The sequence below is a fragment of the Arvicanthis niloticus genome, chromosome 3 (genome assembly GCF_011762505.2).
Source record: "Arvicanthis niloticus isolate mArvNil1 chromosome 3, mArvNil1.pat.X, whole genome shotgun sequence".
NCBI classification, from domain to species: Eukaryota; Metazoa; Chordata; class Mammalia; order Rodentia; family Muridae; genus Arvicanthis; species Arvicanthis niloticus.
Window position 1 is genome coordinate 83,755,021 of NC_047660.1, and position 23,903 is coordinate 83,778,923.

Consider the following 23,903-nt stretch of genomic DNA (forward strand, 5'->3'; position numbering starts at 1 on the left):
AATCAACTCTTAGCAAGGTCTCCAGCTGATTTGTGTTCATGTTTGCATGGGGAGGTGCTGCACTGTAACAGTCGTATGCTTCCTGGGGTTATTCAGGGTTTTTGCTGTGCAGATCACGCTGGCCGAGACCTCTTACCACAACCTCCAGACTGCTGGCTTCCAGGGATGTGTCACCATATGCTGCGTTAAAGTTTCTTATGTGTGTAATCATACAGTGTATAATTTTGTCAAGACTTGCTACTTTGACACAGCATGGATTTTGAATCTCATCCAAGTTCTGGCACTGCTCTGTTCATTTTTATCACTGCTGAATCCAAACTTTTAAGGAGATAAAAGAAAGCAACCAAATTACTACTTATTATGTAATTACAACATTCAACTTGCCCTAAGATACAAGTATTTTTACATCTGGTTTGTAGACAATTCAAACAACACCATACTTAAGTGTACTTTGGGGAGCCATAGAAGGTCATGCTTTAGTTTGTCAAATGAACATTACCAGAGCATCTCAAAAGCACCTCCTAGCCTCACTTCTTATTTTTCTTTTTAATTAAACCAGTTGGCGACAGGAGGTGCTACTGATTGTTTCTTTCCGTCTACCCTTTTCACTTAGTGGACGAAGGGCTCCATAACGCGCATGCTCCTTTCAAGCCATACTCTGATCTCAACAACCTCCTGGGCACTGCCACCTCCTTTCTAGCAGGCGGAAGCGAAACCCTCAGCTTCGACCTGGCACCTGCTTCCTCTTGTCCAATCCCACCGGACCTCGTTCTGGCCCCACCCACCTGCGGTCCTCTTGAACCCCGCCCGCTCCGGAGGGAGGGTCGACTGCGCCTGTGCAATGCGGCTGGTGGGCGGAGCGAGGACGCGAGGAGGGGCGGCCGCGAGGGCTCCGAGCCCCGGCTGCTTGGAGATAGCAGTCCGCCGGACGGGTTTGAGGTAGTGGGGGCTCCGTGTTCTCCTCCTCCGCCCTCGAAAGTAAAGTTTGCCACTCCGCCCGCGGGGTCCCCAGTGCTCGCCGCAGTGCCTTTGGGCGGCGTGGGCCGGCGTCAGGGCCTGTCTGCTTCCCCAGTCGTGGGGCCTTGGGCGCCATGGATGCGTCGGCGCTGGAGCGGGACGCCGTACAGTTCGCGAGGCTGGCAGTGCAGCGCGACCACGAAGGCCGCTACTCTGAGGCGGTGTTTTACTATAAGGTAAGGACAGGCACCGGGCTCGGGCCGCATCACCCGATCGGATGCTGGTGGAACCCGAGGCGGAGGGGCGGGGTCCTGCCCGGGCCGCCGGAGCTCTGCACGTCAAAGCCGCAGAGATGCCCGCCGCTCTGCTTGCTGTGGAAGCGGAAAGTGGGATGGAGAGTGAGTGGCCTGTTCACTGTTGGCCTTGATGCAACACTTGATGTGAGGCCAACCGTGGGTGATCTGTCAGAATATGCCAGTATGTCCGAGGTAAAAAAGAAAAAGTAAATTAGGAAACAAATTCATCTTACTCTAGCATTCGATGTGTGTATCCATGATGGTTTTTCTGAACGCTATGTGTGTATACGCTGCTTTTTACCCCAAAACTTGATTCATATCGTTTGTACTATTTTGACACCTCACTTCTGCATTGTACCTAGATAACATTTGGTTGCTTACATGTGCTACATTTATAGCATGTTCTGTATTTGTTTGTGGCTTTCTAGCATTGTAGTGATGCTTAGAACTTAAAATTTTTTTTGTGATACTTTTTTTGGATGATTGGCTGGGAGCACAGTTGCTAAATCAAAGGGTATGCACTTCGGCGGTTCATCCAGTGCTCTTCAGTTCTGAAGGTTTGCAAGCACACCTCTCCAGTTGTATTTTCATTATATGGGCATCTTTTCCTCGATTATACGGAAGTAGTAGTTTTTTTCCCCCCTCTGTTTATGTGCTATCAGTAAAGTGTGGTTTGCTTTCAGCTAATATTTTGCTATTTTTATTTTAAAACCTACCTTATATTTAGACACTTTTGGTTTGTTTTAGGATCATTCGTTTTAAGTTTCCTAATTTGGATTTTACAGTCCTACCTCCCTACCACACCCCTGTGTGTGTGTCTCCATGCCCCATGTCTCCCTCTTTCTTGAGGATCTTGCTATAGAGTTTTAAAATTTGTCTTCCCCTTGCCCTAGCTTTCCCAGTGCTGAGATTTACAGGAATGTGCCACCATGCCTGACTGCGAGGAGATAGTTCTTTAAAAGAAAATTCTGTTGTAGTTTTGTGAAACAACTTCTGCAAAATCTAAGTCAGTAAAATACTACCATATAGTCTAGTGTGGTGGCACCTGTTTATTTGCTTGTGGTTCCCTCACTCAGTTCAGTTAAGTAAGAGGATCACTGAGTTCAGGCTGACTTGAGCTACATTGTAAGACTTTGTCTCTTAAAAAAAAAAAAAAAAAAAAGAAAGAAAAAAGAAAAATAGCTTTTTCTAAAAAGAAACTATGTAACCTTTTATTTTTTTTCTTTTAGAAAAGTGAGAAGGGCTACGATCTTCAGCACTGTGTAAAACAAGGAGTCAGAGGACCAGTGAGCTTAGGACATTTGAGACCCTGTTAGGAGAAGGAGAGAGACAGAATGAGGCTTGGGGTGGGGTGGGGGACGAGTGAACGCACTAGAGCAAGAGCTCTTTACCCACTGTAATCCCAGCACTTGGGAGGTAGAGGCAGGTGGGTGTCCATACATTTAAGGCTAGCTTGGTGTACTTTTCAGTTTCCAAGGCCAGCCAGGGTTACTTAACTTTAATTTTTTTTTTAAAGGAAAGTAAAAAATTAGTTGTATTTTGCCCTGATTCTGTTTCACTTTTGAATATAAATGAAATGAGTAAAATAAAGTTGGTAACTATTTGACTTTTTTAAAAAAGCAAGGTGGTTATTTGAAAATCAGTACTTATGTGTGAGGGGTAAAATATACTCTGAACTAATATTTAATTTACATATAAGAGGTTCAGTTATTGAAGTACACTGTATTTTAATAATTATGTTATATGTAAGATTAGGTATTTAATGTTTGTGTAGAAAATTATTTTTTTCTCCCTTGAAATACCTTCTTTATGGACCATGAGAAAGTCATCTTTTCTATTCCACCTGGCTGTTACGGTTGAATTTCTTATGGGGTCTAAACTGAATTTACTGATTTTGTAGGACTCAGTTAAACAACTTCTGTTCAAAAACTGGCTTGCAAAGTGGCGCTCAGTGGTAGCTGCTTTGGAAACAGCATGAGGCCTGTGAGGTATAGCACACATTCAGCTCCTGCAGGAGGGGCTGTCACTTGCAGGAATCTCTGTCTACTCTTGCTAGGTGGGTAGCATTGTTAACCTTAGAACAGTAGTGGGGAAATTGGAAGCACTTTCTCACTAGCCATTGCCCAGTCGGCTATGGAAGTTATGAGATGCTTGAAGGTGAATCAAATTTTCTTAATTCAGTTTGTCTCATAAAACTGAAATCCACTTTAATATGTTCTACTCTAGTATTTTAATTCTAATTTGAGACTTTTTATTTTTACATTTTCTTGTGATTTTTTTAAAGTGATATTTTGTTTTGTTTAATGATTTGGTTTTGGTGGTCCTGGATATTGAAACCAGGGACTTGTATATGCTAGGCAACTGCTATGCCAGAGCTAAGTCCCAGCCCCTGTTTTTATGCTTTTAAGACTCAGTGTGCCTTTTTAAAGTATATAATTTACATCTGATTTATACATAAAGAAACAGAAAACATGCAAATCATGGCTATTTTAAAGAAGTATTTAATAATTGGGTTCTAAATTTTTCAACAGAATATAAAAATTAAGGATATTGAAAGTGGAAGAAAAGGTATTAGAGGATTTTATAATGTATTTGCTATATGAAAAATATCTTGAAGATACTTTTGTTAGCATGAAATGAATAGAAAATTAGTAATTAAAATTCATGTTGTGATAGGTCTTTTGGATTCTTTGAGTTATGTTATTATTATCTTTTAAGGAAGCTGCCCAAGCTTTAATTTATGCTGAGATGGCAGGATCCAGCCTAGAACGGATCCAAGAAAAAATCAATGAATATCTGGAAAGAGTTCAAGCTCTACATTCTGCAGGTCAGTCACAGCCATTTGCCCTCTCTCCTGTCCAGCATTTACTCTGTGCTTTCCCTGCCTCTTCATCCTGCATCCTGATACTCGCTCTTTCTGCTCACTGAGAAGAATCTCTTAAAGCAATTTAAGACATCATGATGTGGAAGTGAATTAATAGATCTATTAGAAGGATGTTAGAGATAATAGAGTATACTTAGTTTTCTCTAGCTTCAGAGATAGTACATGATAAATTCTACATTGAATTTATCACTGACAGAGTTAGGATGAGGACCCTGTCAGAACCTGCTTTTAAAGTATCAGACACATGCCTTCTTCTGACCCTAAAGTTAAGTCACTAATTATCTTTAGTATTTTTTTTTTTTAATAAATGGGTGTCAGGAGAGAAACATACATAAGTTTAGTGATCAGTTTTGTTAGAGAAAAAGGGTTTGTGTCAAAATCTGCTGTTCATGTGGGTAGAAAAGAAAAACAATGCTAACATTTAGCTTAGCAATAGATTCACCTGTTTAGGATGAGTTTTCGATCCCCCTTTTTTCTTTGCTGAATAATTCACAGAGGGATACTCAGAGGATTTTGTTACTGCCTGCTACTTGTTCTGAGTGGATTGAGTAGTTACAAGCACATAGTTAGGATAAAGTCTATGTGATCTACTTGAACAGTATTTTCAAAAGTTGGTAGGTTACTTTACAATGGTGCCCAGAAGTTGCATGTGTTGTGGGAATTGCCTGTGTCTTGAACTTTGCTTGGTAGAAGGTTACAGTAACCACTGCATTCAGAATATCTCGTTGGGAACTCTGAGAATAGCTCAGTTGGAGCATTTACTTAGCATACTTGAGGTTATGTTATGGGGGGTTGGGTACACAGGACCCAACATGATTAAAAAGAATTTCATTTTCCAGCCAAGTAAATGAAGTTCTTAAGTGTAATGCCTTGTTTTATAAATAATTCACATTATTTCATGTTCTGTTTTTCTAGAAAATTATTTTTAAAGTTTAGAAGGAAGTCAAATAAAAATCTTGTTCAGAGCCTCAATTTTAGCTTGGTGTGGTAAGGCATGCTTATAATCCAGGTACTTAGGAGGCTGAGGCTGGAGGATTCTGAGTTTGAAGCTGGCTTGGGGTACATAATGAGACTCTGTCTTAGAATCCATATAAATAGATAGGTAAGTAGAAATTGGCTGGGCTGTAGCTTAGTTGGTATAGTGCCTGCCTAAAGGCATGGCACCCTGGGTTTAATTCCTCATAATACATAAACTACATGTGGTGGCACAGGCCTGTGATCCTATCATACTGTTGGTAGATAACCAAAAGTTCAAGATCATTCTTGGCTGCATAGTAAATTAGAGCTGGGCTATAATCTCAAAAAAAAAATTTTTTTTAAAGAAAGAAAATAGAAACTCAAATTTCAAAACAGCTTTTTTATAGTCAAGAAACTCTTGAGAGGATAGGTTGACCTCTGAATGGAGAAAAATATCAATGTGGAATTAACAAATGCAATGCTGAGATTAGGATTACTAGACTAACTTTCTGCTTTAGGTTTCTCATTAAATATCATCCTGGATAGTTAATGAGATGAAATCACCTAATATAGAACTATCCCATTCTTTTGTCATTTGGCTTCGTTCACTAAGCTTAGTGTTGGTGAGATTTATAGCATATATCAGTACTTTACTCCTTTCTGTGGCTAAATGTCCACAGCACACTTTGTTTACCCGTTTATCACGTGGTAAGTTCTGGGTTTTCTCCCTTTTGTGTGCTGTGAGTGATGCTGTGCTCATTCAAGCTACTACTGGCTGCACACTTTATGCTTATAGTTACACCAGCAAAGAGCTGGTTCAGGTTTCTTAGTTACAGTTCTCATTCTTAAACACATATACTCTCATCCTCTCCTCTTCTGTGTGTGTGAAGAGGGCTGGGGGTGGCCTTATTCATGCAAAGCAAGTGCCCTACCACTTAGATAGCCTCAGCTCTGCAATACTTACTTTTTGTTGTTGCTTTGACCAGATTTTACTGTACAGCTTCAAACTCTGTATCCCCATCTCTACCTCCCAGTTGCTGGGATTAGAGAGCTCCACCACCAGAATTGACTTGTTACTGGCTTTTCTATTTTTAGTTGTCCTAATGGATGTTAAGTACCATCTCATTGGGCTTTGATTTTCATTGCTTGAGCACCTATGACACTGAGCATCTGCACATGTGCTGTGGACTGCAGAGACGGCTCAGGAGTTAAGTACACTTGTAGAGCACCCAGCTTCAACTTCCAAAGCCTGCATGGTGGCTCACAGCTGTCTGTATATCCAGTTCCAAGGGGTCTGAGACCCTCTTCTGACTTCCGAGAGCACTAGGCATGCACATGGTATACTAACATACATACAGGCAAAATACCCACGCACATAAAATAAGTCTTTTAAACAAAACAAAAGAAGAACCTAAATGGAAATACTTATTTTAAAGAGCAGTAAATGCACGATGGTTTTCCATGGACCTCCCTAGGTAAGAGCAGCAGGAGCTTTATCATCAGGGCCTGTATTGTCTGCACTTAAATGTCATGACTGCTGGCTCTCCTTCTTCTTCTTCCTTCCCTCCTCCTCCTCCTCCTTCCTCCTTTTCCTCCCCCTTCCTCGTATCTGTTTCTGATGCTAGCCATAGAACTAGAGCATATTGTGAGGCAAGCTTATTTTGCCCCTGAGCTGCACCCCAGCCCTGTGTAATATTTAGCATTTTCTAAGTTTTTGCTTTATTTTTATGGAAGCAAAAGAATATGAGGAAGTCTCCTTTGTTTTATTTTGTTTTTTTTTTTTATTTTAATGAAGGGAGTGCTAGTAGAAAAATAATTAAAGGGACAATTTTTAATAAAGCATTTCTAATATCCTGTTCCTAATGTCTGAATAATTGGATTTGGGCAGGGGGCTTAAAATTATGAGAGAGGGGAGAAATTATTCCTTTTGAAAAAGATATTTATGTATTTTGCTAATGTTTTAAATGAAAAATTATAGAGTTTGGTAGACAATGTCTTTAAATATATTAAAATATTGGTGTTTCCTGGCTGCATTTAAGTAATATTCTTTCTATGTGTTTTTTTTTTTCTTTATCTTGTACTAGTTCAGTCAAAGAGTACTGATCCTTTGAAATCAAAACATCAGTTGGATCTAGAGCGTGCCCATTTTCTTGTTACACAAGCTTTCGATGAGGATGAAAAGGGGAATGTGGAAGATGCCATAGAATTATATACAGAAGCTGTGGATCTCTGTCTAAAAACCGTAGGTATAGCTGTGAGTTAAACTTGATGGAATTATGTTAAGAAACCGCTTCACTTACTAACAAATTAATTTGTTTTGAAAGAACCCTCCCATTCTATCATTATAAATAAAGCTAATTTAATCTTCACTAAAATGTTCAGTAGAAAGTTAATAACAGTTTTATATCTTATTACCTATGGTTTACCACTATTGAATCACTAAGCAATTGTGTTTTAAAATTACATTTGCTCATTTTTAAGCTGTTTAAGGTTAGTAACTAAAACTTCTATAAGAACAATTCACCATCACAAATCTGTGAATTTAGTATAATTTTTTTTTTCAATTTCATACAGTAAAAATAAAGTAGTGGTTTGAGAGAGCTTCATTAACTTGCCATATAAAATCTGTTGCTGAGCGGCTTAGCGTGTAGATTAGTATTTAGTTCTCCTGATGGGCTGTGGCTGAGACACTTAGCTTCAAGGGACATCTGTTATTTAAGAGCACAGTGCATTTGACTGAAGGATGGCCTCAAGTAGTAGAGGATGTTCCTATTGTCTTTCACATGCCAACTTTTGGCAGGCTGTTGGGGTCAGAAAACCCTTGATTTCTCTAACTCTGGAGAACATAGATACGTGCTGCTCTGTCCAGGTTCCTCCTGCTCAGCCTTCTGTGTACATGTTTATATTTTATGGTCTAATTAGCACTTGTCTACAGAAATGGCTCTGAAGTTCACCCCAGTGACAAGATACACAACATAATTTTAAGTGATAACCTTTAAATACAGAAATAGAATGTTGTATTTATTTACTCATAATTTTAAGAAGAATATTTTATTTTTGCATAGAAACATGGATTAAGTAAATAAAGAACTATGCTTTAGAATGTTTGTCTCTTTCTCTTAAGTCTTATGAAACTGCTGATAAGACTCTGCAAAATAAATTGAAACAGTTGGCTCGACAGGCACTAGATAGGTGAGTTTTGTCACTCAAATTCTTATCAATGGATAGCATGAATTGTGCTTTTTAAAAATTTTTTAAACATACCATTTATTTTAATGTGTGGTAGAGGTCTAAATGTTGCTCCATAAGCTAAGACTTAGAAGTCTACCCTTTCTTGCTGAGTAAATTTACCCTCTTCCTAGCTCCTTGCTTTAGACTAAATTAGTAGCCCATCCAAGTGTCAATTTTTGTTATATAGAAAACAGAGCTGTGATATTTGTTGGTTTTATAGCCCTAACATTACTGAGTGTTTGTGGGAGTTTTGTTGCTTGAACCTAAGATCTTCTGCATGCTATTCAAACATTCTTTCACTGAGCTATATTTCCAGTCCCTGACAGTCATATTTTAAATGGAATACTTCCTCTGTGTTGTATAATATCAGACTTCCAAGACAACTTTCAGACTTCCAGGACAGGCTTTCCCAAAGCCCTCCAGAGTTACTATTAAGAATAGACATTGAGAATGGCCTTCCATTCCCAACATCACACCGTGTGTGTGGCCTTCATTTCAAACTTGGGTCACTTCTGAAATCTGCTCTGAGCATTTTATTTAAAGCTGAGTCTCCCCCAATACTTTGATTCTCATTAGTCTCTTTCAATATTCTTTCCCATTGTTCTACCCCACTGTGGAATACACAAGAAGACCAATTGTTGTATTTGTTGTTGATGCCTGTGTTGCATTCAGCCTTCATTCCCTATTGGAAGCTTATGTAAACAAATTTTGTCTATTTTGTTCAGTGCTTAAGTAAATACCTAGTAGGGTACCTAACATAGATGTGCCAGTCGGTAGTTGTTGAATGAATGGAAAATATGTGTAATGTACATATGTATAATATGTATGCATGTATATGTATAATATGAATAAGTATAAATGAATTATGCCTCTTTCAAGAGTTGAAGTAGAAAACTACTGTCTTGTAAAGGAAAGGAGTAGAGATTCCATCTTTTTCGAGAGTGAACTTTGAAATTACCTTAGTTTGAAGCTCTGCCATGGTTGTTTCTGGCTCTTTCATTGAGCTGTAGCTCGTCCCTTCTCTGCTTTAGCATCCGTTAAGCTTTAGTCTGTTTACTCAAATTCATGAAGGTTTGACACTTGACATAGTTGCTTTCTCCAGTTTCATGACATGGGGTTACCATGTTCACCTGACATAGTTGCCTTCTCCATTTTGATTTCTTTTACCAGTTATAATCATCACTGGTTTTTATTGTTGTGTAGATAAACCAACCAGTATTTCTGAATGCATCCCAAGCAAAGGTAGGTAGGTTGAGGTTTTAACTATCGTCTCCTAGAGCATCTGTAAAGATTAAGGACCTTCTTTCTAGGAAAATGTATGTCTTGGCATATAATTTAGGCGTGTTCCAAGACTTGTGAAGCTCATATATGGATCTTAGATTAAGAACATTTTTAGCTTCTTAGTTCTTTGACAGAACAGTCAACGTCCCCTGTATATCATGTGACCTCCTCTGTCATTAATCCTGCTTTTCTTTCACCTCATCCTTTTGTTTGAGCTTTTCACAGGGCCTGTATACTTCTTTTTGAAGTTAACCATAGTTACTCTGCTCTCTGTTACTACTGCACATTGTGTATCTGCTTCCTCACTACAGTGACCGTCTCTAAGACTCAGTCATTAAATCTAAGCATCCTTTGATTCACCTTCTTTTCTTGGTTACTAGAGCTATTATTTCTTTGGGGTATTCATTTGCATGAAATGCTTCTGTCTTAGCATTTATCATTTTGACACCATTGTCATTTTTATTCATAGAACTTTAAGGATAGGATTTATACATTATTATACAATCTTTACCTTGCATAGTATCTGACATATAATACATGTAGAACTTACAAAATATGTGTAGTAGCTTATATAGAGAAGTTTTGATTAATATTAAGAATTTTATGATTAGGATGCTTTGCTAACTGGAAGTAAGTTTTGTGTCTTGTAAGTTTAAATGAAACAGGAAGTAGAGGTGGGAGGAGCAGAACTTTGAGACTACTGTGCAGCAAGTTTGAGCCCAGACTCTTTTTTGAGACCCTGTGTCATAAAAAACAAAAGCCTAAATGTAAGAAAAAAAACTAGAACAGTTCTTCTGTGCTTCTGTTTTAGAGCAGAAGCATTGAGTGAACCTTTGACAAAGCCATTTTGCAAACTCAAGTCAACAAATATGAAAACAAAGGCTCCTCCAGTAAGAACACATTTTCCTCTAGGACCTAATCCTTTCCTTGAAAAGCCTCAGCCATTTCTAAGTCCACAGTCATGTGATGCACAAGGACAGAAGTACACAGCAGAAGAAATAGAAGTGCTCAGGTAAATCACTTACAACTCACTGTAATGAGAACTTTAAATGTCGTAGCGCAGTTCATTTCCTTCTGAATCGTCTTCAGATCTTTGTTGTGATACATTGTACTGTATCTAACATCGTTATATTATCAGCTTGAATAGTTAAAATGTGTTGGTTCTAATATATTTTAGTGTTAGCATTTTTTCTTAGACATGTACTCTGCAGAACTGAGTCCTGAAGATTGAGGAGCAGGGCAGTTACATCAGGCTGCTAATGCTTTGTGCACCTTTGTAACCACAATTCTCTTGGGCATGGGAGTTATTTTGAAATAGTACACAAAAGTCTGAAGCTATGCATACTTTTTTTTAAGAGTTAAAGAAAATTAAAATAGAATTATGACAGAAAGCACTTTGTAAAACCTAAAGTGCATGACGTCTGTCTTTACAGAAACTTTCACAGACCCCTGGTCTGCGCAGACAGCTTAGTGTATTGAAAGCAGCCTTGTGAGCTACTAAAAATGCAAAGCCTGAGTTGACATGCCACTTGCCTGTAATCCCAGCACTCTGGAGAAGACACTTATAAATTAGGCTCAAGGTCAGCCTGGGCTGCATAGGGAGACCCTGCCTCAAAAAACAGTAACAGCAAGACCCATGATAATGTAGAGATTATCTTTGAATGTAGAGAGAGATCTTTGACTATCTTCTGAATTAGTTGTGAGAGGATAGTCTGTGAGCCAGCTGGCTGGTCTTGAGTTGGGTAGGTCATTTTATTTGGGGCATTTATAGTTGGGCATTCATTTTAAATTTTCCTGAGGTTGAGCTGAAAGGAGCTGCATTCCCTACAGGTCACAGGCTTCTGGAGTAGCTCCTTGCTGAAGATTTTAGTTATACACCTATTAACCGGCTTCCTTTGCCTAGGAAAGCTAGTATGTGAACAAACAAAATACAGAACAAAACAACAACAGAAAAGACTTCTTTTAAAGCTAAGGCTTTAGATTTGTGTCTTTTTTTTTTTTTTTTTGGTTTTTCGAGACAGGGTTTCTCTGTGTAGCCCTGGCTGTCCTGGAACTAACTTTGTAGACCAGGCTGGCCTCGAACTCAGAAATCCGCCTGCCTCTGCCTCCCAAGTGCTGGGATTAAAGGCGTGTGCCACCACCGCCCGGCTAAAGTTGTGTCTTAGGGTTACTATTTTTATGATAAAACACCGTGACCAAAGCATTTTAGGGAGGAAAAAGTTTGTTCAGCTAAAGTGTTTATTCAGCTATGCTTCCACATCACTGTTTACCGTTAAAGGAAATCAGGAAGGAACTCAGACAGGGCAGGACCTGGATGCAGAAGATGATGCCAGGGCCAAGGAGTGCTGTTGCTGACTGTCTTGCTCCTTGTGGCTTGCTCAGCCTGCTTTCTTATAGAATGCAGAACCAGGAGGCTGGCATGGCACCATCTACAATGGGCTGGACTCTATCCTGTCAACCACTAGTTAAGACTGTGTCCCACAGGTTTGCCCACACCCAATCTTATGGAGCCATTTCCTCAATTGAGGTTAGCCAGAATAGTGAAAATTCATCATTTTGTCTACTTATTATCTGTGTACTACTTTTATATATATAACACACATTTGAAATTCTGCCCTGTAACAAAACAACTCTCTCAAAATAGAGCTATCCTTCATACAAGTGAAAATGAGGGCACAAGGCCCAACATTTATAATATTCATCCACTGCTGACTGCTTTATTACCCAACGACTAAGTAAGTTACTCTGCACATAGCCTTTTTAAAAAAGCAGATCTATAAGAAAGAAATTGATACTAAACATGGTGACACATATTGCAATTTTACCACTTGAGATGGTTTTGCAGGGATTTTTAAGTTCAAAGTCAGCCTGATAGCCTGGGCTACATAGTGAAGTAAGCCCTATCTCACTTAAATAGCACCAACAAATTCCCAAAAGCAGATAGTTAATATACATAAAGAACAAAACAAAACATGCAGAGCCTCAGCAAACCTTACTTGAATTTGTCAACAGACCTAGCTGTTTCTATAATACTTTCTTTTTTCAGGACTTTGTCCATATTCCCATAGCCAGAAAATAGAAAGACTACATGTTTTTAGAGCTGTATTTTGTTTTTAAATTTCTAAATAACTTAAGTTACTGCTTTGTTTCTTTGGGATTAGGGTAGACTTGGCTTTGTATCTTTGTATTGGACACAAAGGCCAATTTTAAGACTACAGTTTTTCTGTAGTGGATGTCAGGTGGCTCCCTCCTGCCCCCATTGCTGGTGCTGTTTTAGCTAATTAAGTATTTGTGCTGAAGTCGAATCTTTTACAGATGATAGCAAAAGTGCTACCACTGTGCTACATCCCAAACCCAGGGTGGTAATGTTAAAAGAATGTTCTTATTAAACTGAATTGAATGATAACAGTGATTACCTGGCATTTCTTTTATCAAAACTGTCCAAATGAAGCTCTGAATACCATGGACTTATTGATTTAATACACTATTATACTTTCTCACTGAAATTTTACCTTTGGTATTAGCTAAAAAGCCGAGAAGCTATTGTCATTTAAATTTAGAATTTAAGTAAGCTTGGAGATTAATATAGATTTGAAAACTCAGATCTTTTACTTATACCTTGTAGGACAACATCAAAAATAAATGGTGTAGAATACGTTCCCTTCATGAGTGTTGATCTAAGGGAACGCTTTGCTTATCCAATGCCTTTTTGGTAAGTAAGTACTTTAACTTTTACTTCCAAGGTTATTTAAAGAGTTTTCAGCATGCTGAAGTCCAGTTTACTTCATAGCCTTAAAATTAAATTTTGTGTATAAAGTTGGGAAAGAGTATTTATGGGAAGGAGGTGGAAAATTGTCCAAATGTAGATGTGAATAACATGAGGTTGTCACTTTAATACAGTACCATGATCGCCTACCACACTCTCACATTTGTTCTGATTGGCCTGCTCGTGGGCTCATGAGGATTTATTTTAACCTAACGTTACAGACATTGTGCTTAGTATAATACTTGGCACAGACTAAGTACTAAGCAGACATCTGTCTGGTTGGCTGGATCACTGTAGAAAAAAGTTCAGAAAGTAATGATGTGTTTAGAGATGTACTCAAATACCTACACAAAGATACTGCTATCGTAATTATAAGAATAAACCACTCTAGTATGTGCTGAATGGACATATGTAGATTTGTGGCTTCCATTTATATATATCTTAAGGTAAGTCATATCTCTAATGCTGGAATGTCTAAAAGAAAAAGTATAGCATGAGCAATCAAAGTTGGGGACAGTTAAAAAATATAATTGAAAAAGTAAGATATAAAGTAAGAAGCTCCTTTAATTTGCAGGAGACAGTTCATTCAGGGAAGTGTGACCATAGACGAAGCTTTTAAAATTTAGGAATAGCTTTTCCAAGTTGAATGTTTTCTTTTACTCTTTTTTTTGTGTGTGTAGTTAGTTACTTAATACATGCCCCTTGCTGGGAATTAGAAGCTTCATAAGGACAGAGGCCATGCCTGTTTAACCATGTCCCACCCCATCTCTAGCACGATGTCTGTTTTATAGTAAGTACTCAAGTTGTACTGAATAAATTAAATTTGGAGAAGAATAGATGAATACTAAAATGAACTAAGAGGCAATATTTTTCCATTTTTGTCATCTAAATTATTTCACATAGAGAATACTGAAAAGAAAAAATAATTGTAAACATTTTAAGTTCATTTAACAGATTGACAGGAAAAGGGCTCCATAATATAATTTCATTTAGAGCAGTGATTCTCAGCCTTCTAATGGGGCAACACTCAATACAGTTCCTCATGTTGTAGTGACCCCAACCATATATTGCTGTTTCATAACTAATTTTGCCTCTGTTATAGGTTTTAATGTAAATATCTGATATGCAGGATATCTGATATGTGACCCTTGTGAAAGGATCATTCAGATCCCCTAAGGGGGTCATGACCCACGGGTACGAATCAGGTGTAGAGACAAAAGATTTAAAAAGGTTTTTTTGATCTGCTGATACGTTAACCTTTAAGTCATAAGCATTGTATTTTATAAAATACTTTCATTAGCCTTACAAGTCGAAGAAAAGAAATGTGTTTAAACACTGACATTAATTACTCAGTAATTTGAGAGAACAAATACTATAGAGTCTTTTTCTGTAGTCTTATTCTGTAGAGTGAGCATAAGTCCAAGAACATATCTCAAAATTAAAAACAAAAGTTTTTAAGCAGTATCGTAGGTAATCTTTTATACTCGAGAGATTTACAGCATCATGGGCTCATAAAAGTCTAGAGGCGCCCTACCTACAGTGAAGAAACTAGTACTTTGGGAGTTTTCAGGTTATACTTGAACACAAAATCTTCTTGATCTACTACTCATTGGCGTTCCCGGATTAAAGAATGATACATGGCTTTGTTTTAGTTTGCATATTACACATTACCACAAATCTTTTGAAATCTAGACAGGTGTTGCCGTTGCTGTAGGAAAGTGAAGGCCCAGTCGGGGTGGAGAGTGGTGGTTTTATTTGGTCAGCTTTAAAGAGGCACTACAGCATAGAGTGTGTGTGTGGGGGGGAATAGTGGACTTGGCATCACAGACTTGGATTCAAATGTCACCTCAGAGCTGTACGACTTTGGTAGCCATTTTGTGCTTTCCCCCAAAATGCTTAACTGAATATAGTTATATTGAGTACTTAAGTGCAGGATAATATGTAAAGTGCATTAGCATGATGCTTGGCACAAGGGCCCAGTTTAGTAAACTAGGTAGTCTTTCTGTCCTCTCAGAGGCAAGGGAAGGGTCTGTAGTGCCTCGGCCTCAGTGGACCAGCGTGTGTTGTTACGACTCCATGTTATTTACCATTGAGTTTCCTGAGTGTCATGCTAAGTTAAATGTCTAGAGCATATTAAGTAAACATAAGCCTCTGTCTTCACTTACTTATGTTTAGTTTTTAAATTGGAGGTGTTGAGATGAACTGAATTCAAGGTTACGCGTGAAGAGCCAGATCTGACTGGCTGTCTTAGGAAGACAAAAGTTTAACTATATGATCTCTATACCAAGAAGATTTCATTCTGGCTTTAAGTCATCTTTAAAAACTAATATATTCTTTTAACTTTTATTGTTACCTCAGTGATAGATTGGGCAAGCTTCCATTATCACCTAAACAAAAAACTACATTTTCTAAATGGGTACGACCAGAAGATCTCACCAACAATCCTACAATGATATATACTGTATCCAGTTTTAGCATAAAGCAGGTAAACATTTATTTTGTATAATGTTCAAGAAAGTTGCTACTCTAAGGCAATTAGAATCTAGATTTGATTTTTCTTAGATTCTATATATTTAGATGCATAATTGTGAAAATTTCTCATCCTTCATGTTATTCTCAGCTCGATTTGGTGGTACATACCTGTAATCTCACACTCATGGTTCAGTGCCGTGTTGGACTACATAGTAAGTCTGAGATCAGTCTACACTGCATAATGAAGACTCTTTCTTAAAGCAAGACCAAAATTTTGTTAATATTTTTATCTTCTGAGACGGCATTTTGCTATGTTCCCTGAGTTGGCTTTAAACTCTGTAATTTCCAGCATCAGACTACCAAGCAGATTCCAGGTGTGTGCCCCCATGCCTGGTACATTCTGTACATTTTGGCTTTAACATTGGGAAAATGATAATATGAGACACTGTGTGAGCAATTACAGATTTTTTTTCAGTACTGGGAGTTGAATTTAGGGTCTTGTGCGTGCTAAGCAGTCACCCTCTCGTTGAGCTACAGCCCCAGCCCCAACTACAAATGTTTGCTTTTGTAGATGTGGAACTTGAGAACTGAATTTCACCTTTGACAAAGAATAGTTATAAAAAAAGACTTAATTATTTAAGTATTTAATTCTTGGCGGCTAGAGAGTTGGCTCAGTCAGTAATGTACCTGCTGCATAAACATAAGGGCCTGAGTTGGCATCCCCAGAAACACATAGAAGGTCAGGTGGGGCTCAGTGATGATGGAGTGAGGAGAGATGGCTCAGTGATGAAGAGCACTGGCTGCTCCTCCAGAGGACCTAAATTCATACCAGCATCCACATGGACGCTCACAACTGTCTGTAACTCTGGTCCTAGGGGATCCAGTGCCTTCTGACCTCTTTGGGCACCAGACATACATGTGGTACATACATGTACATACAGACCAAGCACCCATACACATAACATTTTTAAAAAAGAAAATGTCAAGGTGGCTGTACACTACTATAACCATAGCCTTGGGTATGCAAAGATAGGTGGATCCCTGAAGCCCTCTGGCCAGCCAGCCGTCTTGAATTGGTCAGCCTCAAGTTCAGTGAAAGGCCCTGCCTCAAAAAGTAAAGGGTAGATGAGTTTGGTTCCCACTACTCCTGCATGGTAGCTCACAAGTGCCTTCAACTGCAGTTTCAGGATATCCAATGTCCTCTCTTGGCTTCCGTGTATATCTATACTCAGGTGCACATACAGCCCAAAATAGACACATACAGAGACACAGGATTAAAAATAAATGCACAATACACATACAAATATATTTAAAAAGTAAAAGGTAGAAAGTGACTGAATGAAACAATGATGCCACCATCATTGACCTTGGGCCTCCATATGTATCTGCATATACATGCTTATTTGATAGAGCGTGTGCATGCAGACACACACACACACACACAACCCTAAGGATTTTAAATTAGCTCCATTGAAATACTTCTAGGATTTGTTTGAATAAAATATGTGAGTTGGCAGCATGACATTCCCGTTTTCCTGTTTGAATAATAAGATATTTAATATAAAAGCTAAGGATGTAGGTATAATGCATAAATATTATATAAACGTTGAAGTTACATGAATGAAAGAATGTGTTGTTCTTATTAACAGACTATAGTATCAGACTGTTCCTTTGTGGCATCATTGGCTATCAGTGCAGCATATGAGAGGCGATTCAATAAGAAGTTAATTACCAGGTAAATTTTTGTGTTGATTTTTTTATATGATTGCTATTAATTGGAAATTTAAAACTTAGACCATATGCATGTCGAAAGTGGAGAGGATATATCACTAAACTTTCCCAGGTGCCCAGGGATGGCACCACCCACAGTGAGCTCTCCCACCCTTGATCACTAGTTGAGAAAATGCCTTACAGCTGGCTCTCATGGAGGCATTTCCTCAAGGAAGGCTCCTTTCTCTGTAATAACTCCAGCTTGTGTCAAGTTGACACACAAAACCAGCTAGTACCCCTGGCCAGCCTTGAACTTACAGTGATCTACCTGCTTCTGTCTCCCTAGTGTTGTGACTAAAGGCTTTTCCTTTTTTAACTTTTAATGTGGCTATAGGAAAATAGAAAATGACATGCATTAATGTTGGCTCTGTCAGCTTTAAAATGTATTGAAATGTTTCTGATTTTCAGGTTTTGAAGGTTATATTGAGATCAAAACCACTCATTGTAAATATAATCATAATTTTTATTGTTTGTCCTAAGAATAAAGATAAATTAGACAGTCCTTAATTAGTTATTTGCCATATAAATAAACAATTTGGAGTGTGCTTGATTTTTGTGCAATATATTTTAAAAGAAAATTGGTAGTGAAAGTTCTTATGTGTGTGGATGGGTATTTGGCTGCACCATGTGCCTTTTGTGCAACTTTGTAATTCATGAATTACATGATCATGTGTGATGTGCCTTTAGTCTGCATATAAAAATTGTCCTGGCCAGGAGAGGTGATATAGTACCCTTAGAGAGTAGATGAGGGTGTTAGATTGTCGAGATCTGGAGTTAAAGATGGTTGTTAGCCACCATGTGGGTGCTGGAACTGATTCCAGGGCCTCTGCAAAAGCAACAGGTACTCTTTAAGTGCTGTGCCCTCTCTCCAGACCGTATTATATTGTTTGAATTTTATGTGGCTTTATCAGAATTGTACTTAGTGCTTTAATTGTGATTTATTGAAATGATCTTTACTTCTTGAAACCAATGATAAAAGTTAAATTGACTGACTTAAAATATATCTACTTAGTATATGGTTTGTTAAAACAGTTAAAAATAGAGGACTGTAGTCTGTAGCTCAGCCAATAAAGTGCTTGCCTAGTGTGTACAAGGCTCTGGGTTCAGTCTGCCAGTACTGTGTAAGCTGGTCATCACGGAGCATACCTATATCCCACCATTTAGGAAGTGGAAGCAGGAAGATCAGAAGTTCAAAATCTTCTGTTGTGCAGAGAATTAGAAGCCTGAAGTATGTAAGACACTGCCTCAGAATATTGTGAAAATTTATATTCTAGTTTATGATTTTTGAAACTATTTTCTTGAGCTAGGTGTAGTATTACATTTGATAGGCTGAGGCAGAAAAATCATGAGTTCCAGGCCAACCTGGGTACATATTGAAATCCTATCTCAAAAGGAAAACCAAAACCAGAAAGTATTTAAAATATTAAAATATTCTTGTGTTCATTTTTATAAGATTGGGAAGAAAGTAACATTTATAAATAAATGGCATTTGTTTAAATGTAATATAAACTCTTGTATATTAGTTGATGTTAAATATTAATATTGGTATTTTAATATCTATTTTCCTTTCCCAAAGCATAATTTACCCACAGAATAAGGATGGAGAGCCAGAGTACAATCCCTGTGGAAAGTATATGGTGAAACTTCACCTCAATGGTGTCCCAAGAAAGGTGAATGTCTATTCCTTCCCAGTTCCTGCTTCCACCTCCTCTTTCTTTACCTCCTTACCTTTGAATCTTGAAGGGAAACAACTAAGAAAAGTTGACTTTGTAAAGATTTTAAAAGTTAATTTGGCTAATAATGATTTATTTTTTTAATGTGTATGTTCATGTATCTGAGGAGGCCAGAAGAGGGTTTCAGATCCTCTGGACCTAGAGTTATAGGTCCCTGAGAGCTGTCTGATACAGGTATTGGGAACTGAACTCTTGTCCTCTGGAGGAGCCTTCTCTAAAACCCCAGAAAAAACATCTTTTCTTATAGATAGGTTTCATTGTTTTGCACAAACTGTCTTCAGTTAGTCTCAAGTGATCCTTAGGAGTAAATTGGAGCTAGAGGCATGAGTCCCTGTACTCAAAGTCTTTTTAAAAAAAATGCTTTTCAAATACCTTATGGAAATTTCTAATAAAGAATTATTAATGATTTAAAATTTTAACCTTTTTTGGTTTGTTTCCTTTCTGACAGGATGTTGTTAATGTATCCTATTCTGGTCTGAAACTTGCAATGCTTCCTGCCTCCCTCAGCCATGAGAACAATGAGAAGGCTCTAACTTTTTAATTAATCAGGAAATCAGGATCAGCCAAATAGTTTCATGGGCAAACTATTAGGTTTCCCTTGCAAACCTAGTGCACATGAGTTCAATCCTTGGAACCCCTTGAAACATAAAGGTGGAAGGATAATACACATGCATCGTGCTCATTCACACACAACAACAGTAATAATTTTTTAAAATTATAAAGTAATAAAAGGTTGATGCCACATGGCTTTATTCCCAGCATTCAGAAGACAAAGGCGGGGAGATCTCTGAAATTGAGGCCATTCCGGTCTACATAATGAGTTCATGCCACACAGGACTACACAGGACTGACTCAAAAAATAAATAAGTAAATAAATTAATTGAGTAAGAAAACCAGATAAACTAAGTCTATTAGATCAGAAGACTTCATAAACAGTCATAACAAGATATAAGAAACCTTTATTGTTTCTTGTGACATATATGCAGTTTTAATTATACTGCTGTGGTTTCTTTTTAGTGCTCTGACCTCCATAATAAGGCCTTTCCTTGTATTAGCATTCTCTAGTACCTATCTACCCCCAGGTTTATGTATCAAATTCAGCATCACCTTAGAGCTGTTAGAATTGTAGAATTTTAGACCTTCCTTCAGATTTACTGAATCAGAGTTGCAATTTTTTTTAAAGATTTACCCATTTTTATTTTATGTATGTGGGTGCCTTGCTTTCATCTATGTCTGTGGACCATGTACATGCAGTGTCCAAGAAGACTAGAAAAGGACGATCAGTTCCTGTAGAGCAGTGGGTTGGGACCCCTTTGGGGGCTTGAATGACCTTGTCACAGGAGTCACCTAAGACCATTGGAAAACACAGAGATTTTACATTATTATTCATAACAGTAGCAAATTACAGTTATGAAGTAGAATGAAATAACTTTATCGTTGGGGTCACCACAACATGATAAACTGTATCAAAGGGTTGAAGGATTAGGAAGGTTAAGAAACAGTGCTTTAGAACTAGAATTACAAACTATCATTAGCTGATTTGTGGGTATTAGGAATTGAACCCAGGTCCTCTAGAAGAATAATCAGTGCCAAGCCATTCCTCTTGTCCTCAGAGTCTGCATTTTAACAAGATCACCTGGTGACTGAGACTGAAAATCATTGTTCTGTAGCTCAGTAATACTTAAGTTTTAGTGTGCGTAGAATGACCCAGGGGGATTCCTCTGACTCACCCTAAGTAAGTATGTTTTGGTAGAGCTGAGGATTGAGCCGACTAGGACCTTGTTGATGGGGAGGCAAAAGTCTGTCTCTAAGCTGTATTGAATTCCCAGTCTGTCTAAGTGACAGGAACTCACTAAGTTACATGCTATCCCTAAAGTCATGCTTTATTCTATACAGACCTTGAACTTGTAATCCTGTGTCGAGTTCTGCAGTCGCCTGGATTGCAGGCCTGAACCAGAGGTCCCTGTTGACTTTCTGGTTTCGTGTGTCTGTGATGAGACCAGTTTGCCTTTGTGACAGGCTCGGTGCTAATCCTAAACTGGTGCTGTTGTGTGGGAACACCCTTTAGAATTACATCCATTACTTAAAACTAAACAGTTCTAACGAAGATAATAACCTCTTGTTGAAAAGAGTCTTTCAATGTTGAGGATGGTGGCACATACCTATTACCTAGCACTTAGGAGGCTGAGACAGGAGGATAGCTAGTTCAAGGCCAGCCTGGATTACATAGCCTGTCTCAAAAAAAAAAAAAAGTTTTTGAAGTAGTAATCTTTGTACTATTCTTAGATTAAAACTCTTCTTTTATCCCCATGTCTTGCAAATAATTTTTAATATTAATTAGATATGTTGTTGTGGTGGTGCTTGCTTAATTATTTACATGTATTTTTTAGTTATAATATTGTACTTTTACAATCATAGAATAGGAATTTTTTGTATGGTTAAACCAAAAATTAGCAAGGCTCTTTTGTAACTTTAAATATAATGTACATTCTAGAATCCCTAAATAATTTGATTTTTTTATATACATACATGTATATACAAATATATGTCTCCTGTAACTAGTGGTTTGTCAGTGAGATTAGCTTGTAAGACTGCATAAAGACATTGTATTAAAATGATGAACATCTTATGAAGCTGTCATCTTAATAATAGGTATATTGTGTCTATTACCCATGCAAATTTTTTTAATCTTGAGATTTAAAGGTATTTTGTTTAAGGAAGTTAATGTTCTCTTTCTGCAGGTGATAATTGATGATCAGTTACCTGTTGATCACAAAGGAGAATTGCTGTGTTCTTATTCCAACAATAAAAGTGAATTGTGGGTGTCACTTATAGAGAAAGCATACATGAAAGTTATGGGAGGATATGATTTCCCAGGATCCAACTCAGTAAGTCATGGATATATATTATAGACACCTATAGATTGTAAAGTTTAAAGTTAATAGGTGTTTTTGTTTATGGGAAAATAAAGCAGATTATCAACCCCCTGAGAAATGTAGTCAGTTTCCTTATGACAGGGTACCTATTTTCTTATGTAAGGACAGTACATTATGCAAATTATGTATCCAGAAAAGCCTAAACTATATGTGTCTGCTGTGATATTGAGATACAGAGCAGTGTGTTTTCCAGGTCAAATGAGGAGTGGGTATCATACTGATATTTTTCCATTAACTTATTTATTCATTTTACATTGCTATCGCTCCCTCATCCCCCTTTACAGTCTCTCCCCTGATCTTTTAAAAAAAATTCTCTTGAGTTCAGAGAGCAGAAAAGCAGGAAGCTGATTTATACCTACCAAGATCATTATTCCAAATCAAATGAGCTTTAATAGCTCCCCTGAGGATTTTTTTTTTTAACAGCCTAAAACCACTGACAGTTCTGAAATGTGTTTATGTTTCAGAATATTGATCTGCATGCACTGACTGGGTGGATACCAGAAAGGATTGCCATGCATTCAGATAGCCAGACGTTCAGTAAGGATAACTCATTCAGAATGCTTTATCAAAGGTAACTATGTTTCCTGCCCTCTCTTTGTAGGGTGATACTTAGAAAATGGCACCCAGTCTGGCTTGTTCCTGGGCAGCCACCATGTTCCTGCTGCTTCTTGGCTCTGACTGGGGCTCCAGCTAGTTAGATTTGCAGGTCTTGGCACCCATGAGACACCAGTGTGGGGATGGCTCTACCAATCTACCACACTGCATCCATAAAGCTTGGTTGAACCCCAGACAGTATCTGCCATTCTCACATTACCTGGTAGAAATGAGACTCTTAATGCTTAAAGATTATCTGGATGGATTTATATATTTGGAAATGCTCAAATAACAAGATACCCACACAATTAGAATTCTTACCCAGTATTTAACCTTTTGATAGAAGTTGCTATCCAGTACTGCTTTCGACACATCCGTCTTCCTCCATGGTCCATAGCCTCCTTTTTCTCCTCCCCTTCCTCTCTTCTCCCAGCTCCACCTCCTCTCCTACTGCCTAATCACCAAGCTCCACTGCGAATACAATGTAGCAGAGTAAATATCCTGCTACATCTCTCCTTTTCTTTCATTCTCTCCTTCCCATCCTCCCTTCTTCCTTTTGAAGTAAACAAGGTTGTTTAAAGGCATCATGCTCTATTTAGAATAGAGATTGCAGAGCTGTCACCTTTTTTTTTTTTTTTTTTTTTGATAGTGCAGGTGGACCTCCCCCTTGTGATCTTCCTGCCTCAGCATCCTGAGTGTTGAGATCACCTCTGCATACACTGCCTCCAACAGGACCACTCACTGTCAGTTACACAGACCTCACTCTATGTTATCCTCAATAGAGGCTACAGTGAATCCAAATTTTAGAAAATTCAAAGTAATGGAATATGGAAATATGGAATAGTGGAAAACTGTATGCTCTTACTAGTACTTTTCAAGTCTGAGGGAAAATGGGACAAGAAAGAAAGTCTTGAGAGTTTAAGCTGTAAGTGGATAATTTATATGAGGTACAGGGAAGTTTTTCAAATCATAACAAACAGAATCAAAGGTAGGAAACCCTGTGATTCGGTAAATAAAGCCAAATCT

General features: G+C 38.0%; 1 protein-coding gene across 6 annotated transcripts in view; it reads left to right on the forward strand.

Moving 5' to 3' along the window:
• Positions 1-836: 836 nt before the first annotated feature.
• The window catches only part of Capn7 (calpain 7), a 36,268-nt gene continuing 13,201 nt past the window's right edge, over positions 837-23,903 (forward strand). For 2 of the 6 annotated variants that reach the window (XM_034497921.2, XM_034497923.2), the window contains exons 1-11: positions 838-1,193; positions 3,972-4,080; positions 7,179-7,336; positions 8,219-8,286; positions 10,418-10,618; positions 13,232-13,318; positions 15,731-15,857; positions 17,494-17,579; positions 19,191-19,284; positions 22,089-22,235; positions 22,748-22,854. In XM_034497921.2, the coding sequence (XP_034353812.1) occupies positions 1,092-1,193; positions 3,972-4,080; positions 7,179-7,336; positions 8,219-8,286; positions 10,418-10,618; positions 13,232-13,318; positions 15,731-15,857; positions 17,494-17,579; positions 19,191-19,284; positions 22,089-22,235; positions 22,748-22,854 (1,286 nt within the window). In that variant the 5' untranslated portion in view covers positions 838-1,091. Of the gene's footprint in view, positions 1,194-3,971; positions 4,081-7,178; positions 7,341-8,218; positions 8,287-10,417; positions 10,619-13,231; positions 13,319-15,730; positions 15,858-17,493; positions 17,580-19,190; positions 19,285-22,088; positions 22,236-22,747; positions 22,855-23,903 lie in introns of those variants that run through there. The other 4 variants (XM_034497924.2, XM_076931407.1, XM_076931408.1 and 1 more) reach the window with 4 other exon arrangements.